At 47.9% G+C, this 13,344-nt stretch overlaps 1 protein-coding gene across 1 annotated transcript in view; it reads left to right on the plus strand.

The window, feature by feature from the left end:
* The window catches only part of LOC147903872 (P-loop containing nucleoside triphosphate hydrolases superfamily protein), a 77,412-nt gene extending 66,326 nt beyond the window's left edge, over nt 1-11,086 (plus strand). The window contains exon 7 of the mRNA XM_087372607.1: nt 10,404-11,086. Within this exon, the coding sequence (XP_087228733.1) occupies nt 10,404-10,710 (307 nt within the window). The 3' untranslated portion in view covers nt 10,711-11,086. The remainder of the gene's footprint in view (nt 1-10,403) is intronic.
* The last annotated feature ends 2,258 nt before the right edge of the window (nt 11,087-13,344 follow it).

Below are 13,344 nucleotides of genomic sequence, written 5' to 3' on the forward strand. Positions count from 1 at the left end.
CGCTAAGGAACGTGAAAGCAAAGCTAGGGCCATCCCTAGGGGCCAAGGCGGCTATCTTCCCATCCGCCCCTTTGCGGAGCAGGAAGATACTGATGTCGAGGCAAGCAAGGAAGGTCCCGAGGTCGGCCACATCCAAGTAGTCCCAGGGGCCAGATCTGTAAAAGTCGCGGGGGAGCTCTCTCTCCTGAAGCTGAGGCCCGTCAGAGTCTGCCACTGAGGGGCTAGCGGACGGAGAAGCCTGCTCCGGTGGTGGTGTAGACTCAGGGTGTCCTGCCAGCGGAGGGGGAGGGGGAGGAGGCTGGGGAAAAGGCAGCTCAGGCTCCTCAGGGGCGGCTAGCGGAAGAGAAGGAGGGGGAGCGGGGGCTGCCCTCGGCTGAGGAACCGTCGGAGTAGCTAGCTCTGCGGGGGAGCTGAAAGAGGCGGGGGGGGGGAGGGATGGGGCTGCATCTGGAGCTGGGGCTGAGAAGGAGGGGGAGAAGACTGAGGAGGACGAGGGGGCTGAAGCTGCGGGTCAGGAGACATGGGGTGCAGTTGGCGGATGGGCTGGGGCTGAATGGGAAGAGGTTGGGGAGAGGAAGAGAGGGGGACCTGAGGCTGTGGAGGGCGGGCTACCGTCGAAGAAGATGCTCTCCCATGTCCCTGGGGCGGCTGCCTGTCGGGTCTCTGAGGTGCAGCTACAGGCGAGAGGCCTTTGGTACCATGAATGAAAGCTTTCTCGAGCCAGCTCGAGATCTCTGAGGTGGACATCCCGTAGAAGGCACGGAGTTTCTGAGGAGTCCAGGCTCTGACATCTTGGGGGAGGGGCCAAGACAGGGGGGCCTGAGGATCACAATCAGTCTGAATCGTTTGGCGGCGCAGTGCCACCGCAGGCGCACGTCACCCTCGGACCACTGAGTCTCGAGAAGGTGCCCACCGGACGGGCCTATCCAGGAGCAAATCTGAGCATGCGTCTGCTGCCTGAGAGCCTCCCAGACCGAGTCGTCTGTCCAGGTCTCGGTGCCGTCGCTAAGGAACGTGAAAGCAAAGCTAGGGCCATCCCTAGGGGCCAAGGCGGCTATCTTCCCATCCGCCCCTTTGCGGAGCAGGAAGATACTGATGTCGAGGCAAGCAAGGAAGGTCCCGAGGTCGGCCACATCCAAGTAGTCCCAGGGGCCAGATCTGTAAAAGTCGCGGGGGAGCTCTCTCTCCTGAAGCTGAGGCCCGTCAGAGTCTGCCACTGAGGGGCTAGCGGACGAAGAAGCCTGCTCCGGTGGTGGTGTAGACTCAGGGTGTCCTGCCAGCGGAGGGGGAGGGGGAGGAGGCTGGGGAAAAGGCAGCTCAGGCTCCTCAGGGGCGGCTAGCGGAAGAGAAGAAGGAGGGGGAGCGGGGGCTGCCCTCGGCTGAGGAACCGTCGGAGTAGCTAGCTCTGCGGGGGAGCTGAAAGAGGCGGGGGGGGGGAGGGATGGGGCTGCATCTGGAGCTGGGGCTGAGAAGGAGGGGGAGAAGACTGAGGAGGACGAGGGGGCTGAAGCTGCGGGTCAGGAGACATGGGGTGCAGTTGGCGGATGGGCTGGGGCTGAATGGGAAGAGGTTGGGGAGAGGAAGAGAGGGGGACCTGAGGCTGTGGAGGGCGGGCTACCGTCGAAGAAGATGCTCTCCCATGTCCCTGGGGCGGCTGCCTGTCGGGTCTCTGAGGTGCAGCTACAGGCTGGGTAACCTCTGCCTCCTTGCCTTTATCAGAAATCTTCTTGTTCTTTCCTCTTTTCCTTGTAACCTCAGTCCAGCCGCCAGCTATCTCTGGTCCGGGCTCCGGCTGCCTCTACTCCTCCTGGCGTGGCTGCCCAGAAGGGGGGGGAGGGGGCGGAGAGGGGGGAGGCGGGGGAGGCCGAGAAGAGCTGGCGAAGCGTGGGCAAACAGCCGCCAGGTGCCCAAAGCCGTGACACCTCAGACACTGTTCTGGCTGTCCGGTGACTACTAGCAGGATCCGCCACAGCCACACGGACTCGGGGGGCTCCTGCCGTAGTCACCGCATCGGCGAAAGTATCATGCATAACCCAGCCGAAGTGGGAGCCCAGGTCCCTAACAATCGGCCGCAGCTCAGCAGCAAGACCAGGAAAAACTAGCGTCACTGGATGGCGAGGTATACGGAACCGAGCATCAAAATGTGCTGCGCTGAATCCACGGTACCACGGGACTATCACGATAATCTTTCCATCCACTGACGTGGGGGAGCCAGCAATCAGGTTGCTCGCAGCTTTCGCACTGGAGAGTTTAAGCCAGAAGATGCCCCTTCCCATAAGGGCCACCTCCTCAATATGGCTGTCCTCTAGCATGAGAGTGGACTGGAGCCAGTCCCTGATGGCTGATCTGGAGGGGGAATGTCCAATGACTCTGCCATAGACAGAGGTAAGGGCAAAGTCATTGGCAACCTCCTGAACCCGAGATGATTGCTGCTCTGTCAGGATGACGCGGTAGGCATCTGGAGAGGGAGGGACCGTCTGGGCCTCCGGTTCCGGGCAGGGAGCCGCCATACTGCCGAGACAAACTGCAAGGCTTCCGATGAGAAAGAGGCTGCCACCCAAAAAAAGGGGGGGGTAGAAGCGGGAGGGTGGAGCCTGGGTGTGGCGGGAACGGAGGTGGCGCGAGGTGGAGGCGTGGAGGCAGGGAACGGGTGAGGTGGGGAGGCGGGAGCGGAAGCGGGGGCGGGGGAGAGGCGGAGCGGGGGCGAGGGGGCGGACGGGGGGCGGGGGGAATGGAGGGACGGAGGGGGCGGGGTGGAGCGAATGGGCGGGGGGGGCGGGGGTGAACACGGGAGGGGAAGGCGGGGGTGGATCGAGAGGGCGGAGAGGCGGGAGGGGGCGGGGCGGGAGGCGAGGGGTGAGGGGGCGGAATGGGAGGCGGGGGTGAGCGGAACGGTGGAGGGCGGGGTGGAGCGAAGGGGTAGCGGGGTGGAGCGGAGGGGGTAGCGGGGCGGGGGTGAGCGGAGGGGGTAGCGGGGCGGGGGTGGAGCGTGGCGAGGGGGGGCGGAGCGAGGCGGGGGTGAGGCGGGGAGTGAGGGGTGAGGCGGGGGGGGCTGCGGTGAGGGGGGGGGGAGAGACGGAGGTGCGAGGGGGGGGTGAGAGCGGAGGAGGGGCGGGTGAGGCGGAGGAGGGGCGGGTGAGGCGAGGGAGGGCGCGGTGGCAGCAGCGGGTGAGGGGAGGTGAGGGCGGAGGGGTAGGGGCGGGAGAGGGCGAGGCAAGGAGGGGCTAGGGGGAGGTAAAGGTACGGCGGGGGAGGGGAAGCTCGCAAGAGCTCTCCCAAGTACGGAAATCTCAGTTGCATTTACAGCCGGTGCTTGGCTGTGTTTTTTGGGAGTTGTGCATTTCATTCCCAGTAAGGGAATTCAGTTTTGTATCTGCTTAAATCTCTTTTTCAGATATGGCCTAGCAAAATCAGAATGACTTCCAGTTCGGTGGTCTTTCACAGGAAGACAAGTTGGATGGTACCAACTACTCCCTCTGGAGTTTTATGGTACGCAATATTCTGATTTCTCGCAATTTATGGGATTATGTGAATGGGGGTGAGATCCGACCAGCAGGTATGGCACCTAATACCCCTCCTCAGCAAGGAGGTGGAAGAGGTCGTGCACAAGGGGCAGCTGCAGAACAAGTTGGTGGTGCAACCATGGCCACTACTCCAGATCAGAAGAGATGGGATTCACGGGATGCCTTAGCTTTGTCATGCATCTCTCTTTCAGTGAAAAGATTTATCATTCCACATAACCGGTCGTGTAAGACCTCCAAGGCAACTTGGGATATTTTAGAAAGCATGTATGCAGCTCGGAATGATGCAAGGGTATCTTTCTTGAAAAGAGAGTTAAGTCATACACATATGGAAGAGGGTGACTCCATGTCAGTCCACCTCACAAAGCTACAGGATCTCAAAGAGCAATTGTTAAATATAGATGAAATTATTCCTGATTCAGAGATGATTACAACCACTCTGAATTCTCTTCCTGAGTCTTATCTCAGCTTTCATACCTCGCTGAACTTATCATTGAGGGGGGGTGCAAATCCTCTCACTTTTCATGAGTTGATAGGACTTCTGCTTCAGGAAGAGCAGACTAGGAAAAATTTGGCTTCACGTGCAGGTGAACAAGCCATGCTCTTAAAGTTTAAATAAAAAACAAAAGACAGGCAAAGACATCAGTAAATCAGTCTTCCAGTGGGTCAGGACAGCCTTCACAAAAGGCTAAAAATGATGCAAGTAAGCCCAAGAAGAAGGGTTTTTGTCACTACTGCAAAAAGCCAAGTCATCACATTGCAAAATGCAGGAAAAGGCTTGCAAAGAGAAGAAAAACAGCTCCCGAATGGCTGTTTCAGATTCAGCTCCTCATGCATCTGACAGTGGGGATGCTGCAGCCAACTTTGTTGGACAGGATTATGCCTTTTTATCTTGCATTTCAGATTCTAGGCTGGCTGTTCCAGATGCTCGGGATAGTCCAGCCACTTGCAATGATGATACATATGCATTTTTGACTCGCAGTTATGACTCTTCTACGGATGCATCTGCTTTCAGTGTCAATGAAACACTGAACACTTGGTATTTTGACAGCGGTGCATCCAAGCACATCACTTCTACGAAGTGTCTTTTTACTTCCTTGCATCCACCTCCCGTTGGTAAGAAAGTCACTTGTACCAACAACTCATCATATTCAGTACGTGGCACAGGAGATGCTGAGCTCATTGCCATTGATGGCTCAATTTTCAGACTTTCAGATGTCTTATATGTGCCTGGTATAACCAAAAATCTTCTTTCAGTGTCCACTCTTAACAGAGCTAGATTTCAGGTCATCTTTGAGGATGACAAATGTGCTGTCCGAGACAGGGAAGATGACTATGCCTTACGGTTATTTGGTACTCTGCTGCGTGGGCTTTTTCAGCTTGATCTTTTTGAGAAAAGAACAGCCCATGCTCTTGCAGTTTCTACCCCTACAGCTGCCATGCAAAATGCAGAATTATGGCATGCCCGATATGGCCACATGCATTACAACCGCTTGATGACACTTCAAAAGTATTCCATGGTTGATGCATTGCCACCTCTTGAGATACCTCCTCCACATGCCTGTGAAGGGTGCATTTTGGGCAAGATGCATCGATTTCCCTTCAAGAAGGATGGTTCAGTTAAAGCTGTCCGCAAATTACAGCTTATACACAGTTATGTCTGTGGTCCCATGAGGACTCCATCGTTGGGTGGTCATCTCTACTTCGTTACATTTATTGATGATTACTCCAATTTCACTTGGGTTTTTGGGCTGAAACGCAAATCAGAAGTGTTCATGGTGTTTAAACACTTTGCAGCCATGGTTGAAAATGAAACCGGACTCAAGATACAGACATTACGCACAGATAGAGGTGGGGAATACTTGTCTGCAGAATTTGATGCTTTTATGAAAGGCAAGGGTATTGTGCATCAGCTCACAGTCAAGCTGACCCCTCAGCAAAATGGCAAAACTGAGAGGAAAAATAGAACTCTCATGGAGATGGACAGATGTATGCTGAAAAGCAAACACATGCCTCACAAATTCTGGCTTGAGGGTTTGATGTGTGCCAATTACATTTTGAATCGGGCTCCCACTAAGGCTTTAAAAACAAAAACTCCTTGTGAGGTTTGGAATGACAGGAAGCCTTCAGTGGATCACTTCCGAGTCTTTGGATGCCTTGCTTATGCTCATGTGCCAGTTGAATTTAGGCACAAATTGTCTGATAAAGCCATTAAGTGCATATTTGTTGGGTACAGTGCAGAAAGCAAGGGATACCGTCTCTACAATCCTGCTACACACAAGATCATAGTCAGTAGAGACGTGATATTTTCTGAAAATTCAGCTCACACTCATGCTGAATTTCAAATGCCTTCGTCTTCAGAGGATGTCTTTGAGGGGTTGCTACCCATTGCCTTGGGTTCCCCTGCTGATTTTTCTGATGCAAATCAGAATTTACAGCAACCTCCAGATGCTTTAGTTCCGCCACAGGATGTCTTGCCCCCTCCACAGGCAGTGGAACAGGTGGTGCAGCAAGAAATTGCAGACATACATGCAGCAAAAACAGTCCCAAAATGGCTGTTACAGACTCTCAGGGAGAGTAAAATTGATGCTCCGTTACCTGGCAGGACTCGTAGTGCAGCAAGACACATGGAAGGTGCTAATTCAGTGGAATCAGCATATGCAGGTACTCTTCTAGATGAGGCGGAGCCTGCCACATTCGAAGAGGCAAAGGACAATGTGCATTGGATGAATGCCATGCACGATGAGTTGCAGTCCATTGCAAAAAATCAAACTTGGGATGTTGTAGACTTGCCACTGGGTAAACATGCCATTGGCACACGATGGGTTTTCAAGGTCAAACGGAAGCCAGATGGCTCTATTGACAGATATAAGGCAAGGCTGGTTGCTAAAGGCTATGCTCAGAAAAAGGGCATAGATTATGAGGAGACATTCGCTCCTACATCCCGGATGACCACTATCCGATCAGTTATTGCAATGGCTGCACATTTTGAGTGGAATGTTCATCAGTTGGACATAAAAACAGCCTTCTTAAATGGGGACTTGCTGGAAGAGGTGTATGTCAAACAACCTCCGGGCTTTGAAATTACAGCAAATGCACTTCAAGTATGCAAGCTCAACAAAGCTTTATATGGGCTGAAACAGGCCCCTCGTGCATGGTATGCCAAGATCCATGCCTTTTTGACCAGCAAGGGGCTGCACAATAGTCCTACTGAGAGCACCCTCTACATCAAGATGGATGGGGGGGAAATTTTAGTCATCCTTCTTTATGTCGATGACTTACTGCTCACAGGGTCCAATGAAGACAAAATTGCAGATTTCAAAGCTGATTTGTAGACCAACTTTGACGTGTCAGATTTGGGGCTGCTTCACTTTTATTTGGGGATCTAGTTCTCTCATGAGAGACGTGGCACTGTTATGTCTCAGTCCAAGTATGTTCAGAAACTCTTGGACAGATTTAACATGCATGAGTGTAAGCCCATAGCCACTCCCATGGAGCCGGGGCTGAAACTCACAATGCATGAAGCAGGAGAATTAGTTGATGCCACACTTTACAGTCAGGCTGTTGGATGCCTCACATATCTCTGCAACACTAGACCTGATATTTAGTTTGCAGTATCTCAGGTGAGCAGGTACATGCACAGCCCAAAAACTATGCATTGGCGGGCAGTCAAGCGCATCTTCCGTTATTTGCAAGGCACGAAGTCCTTTGGCTTGCTATTTCCCAGGGGGGGTGACTTGCAGATGCATGCCTACAGTGATTCAGATTGGGCTGGTGATTATGACACTAGGCAGTCCACTAGTGGTAATTGTTTCTTTTTGGGTAAATCTTGCATTTCGTGGCTGAGCAAGAAACAATCTACAGTGGCTACCTCATCATGTGAAGCTGAGTACAGGGCAGCTTTCACAGCAACAGTTGAATGTGTCTGGCTGCGACGTCTATTTGCTGATCTTCATCTGTCTTTGGAGGGTCCTTCTCCAATTCTCACTGATAGTCAGAGTGCCATTGCAGTGGCAAAGAATCCAGTGTTTCATGCTCGCACGAAGCACATTGAGGTTCACTATCACTACGTCAGAGAGAAGTTGCATGCAGGAGAGATCAGTATGATCTTTGTGTCCACACATGACAACGTTGCATATATTTTCACCAAAGCACTACCACGTGAAAAGTTTGAGGCATTTTGCAGTGCCCTGAACTTATATCCATTTGGTGATTGATCAGCCTTGTACATGACATTGGCACTGTAGGGGGGTGTTAGAATTATAGATATAATTCAGCAGTGACCAATGTAATACAATAAGCTAGTTAGGGGCACTTTTCCCTCTTTAAGAGGTTTTTCCCCCTAACCGTAGTTAGTTCACTAACTATGGTTAGTGACTATTAAGGTTTTGTCACTAGGACAAAACCTTATCTCTCACTCATTGAGTTGTATTCTTCACACTCTTCTATTGCAACTAAGCTTCATCTTCCAAGCTTTCAGCTCTCACTCTCTTGCTCTCTCTCACTCTCCATTCTCTCACAACAGAGACAATATACAGCAGCTCATACTGCTCAACAAAATGGGAGAGCTGAAAGAAGAGTACAAGAATCAATTAGAGCTATGCTCAATGATAAGAACGTACCAAAATATTTGTGGGTTGAAGTTGAATGAATGTAGCTTTTACAGATGAGATGCAGCATGTATCATTTGCGGAGCGCTGCGATTGGCAAGAAGCTGTCTTTTGTAGAAGCATCAAAAGCCAGAAATGGCAAGATGCCATGGGTCTGAGGATAACTTTATCATGACGATCCAATCATGAGAGTTATGTGAGTTACCACATGGTAAATCAGTAATAGACCCTAAATTCGTTTACAAGATCAAGATGGATTCTGATGGTAAAATACAGAAATAGAAAGCAAGGCTTGTTGCAAAGCGGTATTAATAGCTTGAAGGTATTGATTATAACCTTTGCACCTGTAGCAAAACTCAGTACCATCAGATCAGTTTGCTCTGTTCCAGCTGGCCAGTCTTTCAGATAGATGTGAAATCAGAATGGTTATCTAGAAGAGGAGGTTTATGTGCAACAACCTGACGGCTTTGTCCAAAAAGGGAGACAACAGCTTGTGAGCAAACTTAAAACGGCTATTTATCGCTTAAAGCAGACACCCTAGGCATGGTATGCCAGAATAGATGTGAACTGGTTTAGTGGTGAGAGGAGATAATAGTAGGATATATGTTTTCTCTTGGCTTGAGGGCAGTCACTTGGAGCAAAGCCAACAGACAGTTGCATTGTCTTTGACTAAAGCTAAGTACAAGGATAGTACAACTATGTTTTTTGACAACCAAAAGTGAAAATGTTTGGCCAAAAATCTCGTTTTTCATGTAACTACTAAGTACATTGAGGTACAATTTCAATTTCTCAGGGAGAAAGTCATATCATGAGAGATGATCTCATATTTTTCACCACAAATCAGCAAGTAGCTGATATTATCACAAAGCCATTGGGTGGTAGAAGTTTGAATGGTGCAGGGACATACTTGGACTGCAATACATCAACTTGAGGAGTGTTAGAAATTAATGCTCAATTAGCGTGCTTGCTGATGTCATTTCTGGACAAACCAGTGGTTGTTTTTATAATCTGACCAGCATGGCAGCTTATTTTTCGAAATGGTCCGATAAATTTTTGGACCTGTCACGTGGCACGGCCACATTGTCATATGGCACGGCCACATTGTCATAAGGTCCAGAAACCTAATTTTGTAATTCCATCAGCTTGGTGCATCTTGATCATGTGAATATTTCTCACTCATGTTTTGTTACTGTCCCTCTCTGATTGTGAGAGTTCTATCATACAAGACGGCTGTTTTCTCATTTCCACCTGCTTCATGCTGTCCCAGTAGGGATCTCCGTTAAAGGGGGCCTCTACTAGGTTGCCTTCTTTGAATTATATGTTGGAAAATTCCTGCATGTGGAGACTCATAAATTGGTGCCAAAGGACCCTCTTTGGTCAAAGGAAAACCTGTGCACATATGTGAAGGACCCCAAGCTTAAGGTATCTGATTGTGAGCCCCAATCTAAGCTACTTGGTCATGTCAGGTTGTGATGCATACTAGTCTTATCTTGTAGCAGCAAAAAGGCAAAGCATCTTGCAGTCAGCAGAGGACCAGTTGGGGAGGAATCTTTAGATTAATTGCCTTATTCCTGACAGCCAAACACCATTTTTCATAGAGAAGTTGTCGTTGAAGATGCCCCACTAGTCCAACCCTACTGTACGATGCTGAGGCCGTAGGTTGGACAGCTTAACAATTAGAAATCAGCAGCCAATTACTGTAGAATATTTTCTAGTAGTACTATCTGGAGGATATGTGGTGTGCACGTTGCAGTCAAGCTATTTTGCGAAATATTTGGCTGGAGGTCATACAAACTGAGTGTTCAGCTCAAGATAGAGCCATGCGATTCTTTAGGTTTTGGGATAGTGATGTTCTCATATTCTTGCTATGGCATTACAAAGCCTCCTGATGGGCTATTTTATGGATTTTGCTTAGGACAGTGGGTCACCTATGTTTGCCTGCGAATTAATGGGCATCTTACGATGGGGCTTTGCCTTTTCACTCTCACAATCAAACAAAACATCCATGAAAAATGATCATACAAAATGACAGCGTTTATACCATCCACAGGCAATCAGTAACCTCTGTCACGACTCATCATTTTTTTTTTACACCTGGCCAGTGGCTGTCCTGCGTTGAGACAATAAACGTACTACAGCTCAGACATAAAACACCAAGAAAAACAGAGACTAAGAATATATGAGGTTATGATTATTGTTTATGAATGTGGTGTTTGGTTGTTTGTATTGAAAGTACTGAAGCTGTGTTTCAACCATGTTCTGTTGTGATCAGGAAAGGGCAAGTGGAAGTGCTGCTATCCAGTGAAGATTTCATAGGTCAAATTGACATTGGTGCACTGGGAACTGTTATCAACTATGAGTTTCCATCTACCATGCATCTGTATTGTCAGATTTTGACAGGAATGGCACGCCATACAGCTAAGGGCATGCTGCACAGTTTTTGTAGTGGCGCAGTAGCACCCTTGGCATCTGAGCTGATGGATGTACTGCTGCAGTGCTTGCAGCCTATCCCTCCATCCCTCAGAATGCTTGCAGAGGCAGCTACAGTTGTAGCACCAAAACCAGTTCATTTATCTTGATCACTCATTTGTGTCTGCCTTTGTGCTTGTTTTTGGTCTACAATCCTTTTCCTTTCAACATCTAGTTGCTTGTATTGACATCTTAATCCTATTTTCCCCTCTATGCAAATTGATGATTGATGCGTTAGAGAACTTGGGAACTCAACATTGTGGTATTGACGGTTTGCAGCCTCAGAACCATGTTGTGTTAGTTTCCTACCAGAGCTGTTAAATGTTCCTCAAGTTTTCCATATGTGCTCCTCATGTTCTCATGTACCTGCATTGGGTATTAGCGATGCGAAGTTTGTACTGGCACAGGTATTTTCACAAAGAAAAATCCTACCACCATCAAAGCAGAGAACAATACTACTTATACACAGAAATTAACACGGCAATCAAATGCAACCATTCCTTGTCATATTTTTTGGACTATATCCTAACCATTGCAAGTAAGTAGTTGGTGTGGTTTCGCCATCCTTGAGTCTGCACGGTAAGGTGGTAAGTTCTTGGGGTTATGGGTAGACCTATTCCTCAGCTAGAGTCAAAGTGGGAGTATAGAGAGTTTGATGAGCTTGGAAAAATGGTTGCTTGGGATACCAATATGTCATTCATAGGGATGAGGGTCATTACTGGTGGGTGATTAGAGTGTATTGCCATCATTGTAGCTTTATTTCTCCTTACTAAAGATGGACTATGTGAATGGGGCAATGGTGTCAGTAGATCATATTGAAATTTAGTAGGAGTGAGCTATATGGCTAATTGTTATGGTGGTTTCTTTCTGACCAAGCATGGAGTGGGTATCTCTACGTTTAGGTTTTGTATTGTGTTTGCCATGATCATCTAGTTGAGAATGTGAGAGGGTGGTGGATGTCCCATTGTTGGTTATGTTTGTTGTTGCGATTGAGCGTTGAGGACTTGAGATGCTCCAAGTCACGGAACTACAGATCTCACATAAAAAAGCAATTCGAATTGAAGAGGAAGAGTATCTTTATTCGAAGGAAATCCTTTCCAAAGGAAATATTTTTTGCAAGAAGAAAGTTCTGCACAACCACCCCTCAGTCCTACCTGTAGTATCTCAATCTCAGTCTCAATCACAATTTGAATCTCAGCCTCAATCACAATCTCAATCTCAATCTCAGTTAGAGGTAGATATCATCTCAATCTCAATCTCAATCTTTTTCGGGATCTTCAGCTCAAAAGTAAAAATTTGATTCTCTAAAAAATCCTTCTCGAAATTCGCGCGCAAGGAGCTATTTTGTTAATCTTTGCATTTTCGGAATCTCTTTCGTCTTCAATAAATGATATTTTTGAAGTGCGAGGCTGCTTTTTCGCAAAAGAGCCTCCTGCTCCGTTGAAAAATCAGCCATATTTGGAGGCCCGTATCTCCCAAATGGTATGGAATTTAGAAACAATCAATTGGATGGCTTTGAACCGTCTCTCAATTCCATACGACTTTAGTCTTCATCAATCTCTGTCAAAATTTGCCAGCTTGGGTCTCAAATCTGTATTTGAAAATCCTATCGTAAATCCACATAGAAAAAGTAGTCCAAAGTGCTTTTTCTTGATCTTGTAGTTGTTATTTCTTCAACTAGATGGATGAATTAAAAAATCTGTAAAGTATCAAACTTGTAGTCGGTTGAGAGATCTACAACTCTCTCATATAGTCTTTTTTCCAAATAGATATCATCCCATACCTATTGCTCTTTCCAAAATTATCACTCAATGTTTGACGACAAAAATATCCAAAATTATAAACATAAAATGTGAAAGCAAAAATAATAGAGTATAGTGAGCTAGAGCCTCACCGGACTTGATGAGAGGGTTGGCTTGTTTGCTTGCTTATAATTTCCACAGATTGCATAGCTCATGAGCGTTACAGTTCATCACTCAGTTATCACTTGCCCTTCTCACTCTATGTTTGGATTGTGTTTATTTGTTTGCTATGCTGATTAGTGCCGGCGCATATGGGTATTAATCACTTGTTTTTGGGCGCTAAGGCACGTCTCTCTTGTAAACTTGTTATATGGAGTGTTGCTTATTAGTAGGCTTGCGAGTGCTTGTTGAAATAGGTTGGGTGTTTGCTTGAGTAATGGTAAGTAGTCCTGGAGTGGAGTTTGTTTTTGTTGTTGAGGTAGGGAATGGACTGTTGAGTGGATTAGAAGTTGTTCTTTGTAGGTGGTTATGGTTTGGATTGTTTCCACGAGGATTTATCTCATGAGAGTCACAATCGGCCTAAATGGATTACATGTGTTAATGGAATCATGAGGGTCCTAATCGGCTAAATGGATTACTTGTGTTAATGCACTCACTTATGTGAGGCCATGCACATTCTTGCACTTACACTCACGAGATGGTCCCAATCCGCCTGAATGGATTACTTGTGTTGATGCTCTCACTTGTGTGAAGCCATGCTCATTCGTTAATCAGAGCCCTCTAGCCAACATGGCACAGCAATACCAATGCAATGTGCTACTTAGACTCTCGTGTCTCATACACGGCAGTCCTTGGCTTGCTACTCTTTTGAAAGAATCCACAATATTCCATTCACATCGTTGCATAAGGCCGTGTCAACCATTGTTCATGTTGAGTCAGAGTAAATGCGCACATGCGCACACGAGAGAGAGAGAGAGAGAGAGAGAGAGAGAGAGAGAGAGA

The sequence above is a fragment of the Dipteris shenzhenensis genome, chromosome 3 (genome assembly GCF_047967505.1).
Source record: "Dipteris shenzhenensis isolate YYH24624 ecotype China chromosome 3, Dip_SZ_1.0, whole genome shotgun sequence".
NCBI lineage: Eukaryota > Viridiplantae > Streptophyta > Polypodiopsida > Gleicheniales > Dipteridaceae > Dipteris > Dipteris shenzhenensis.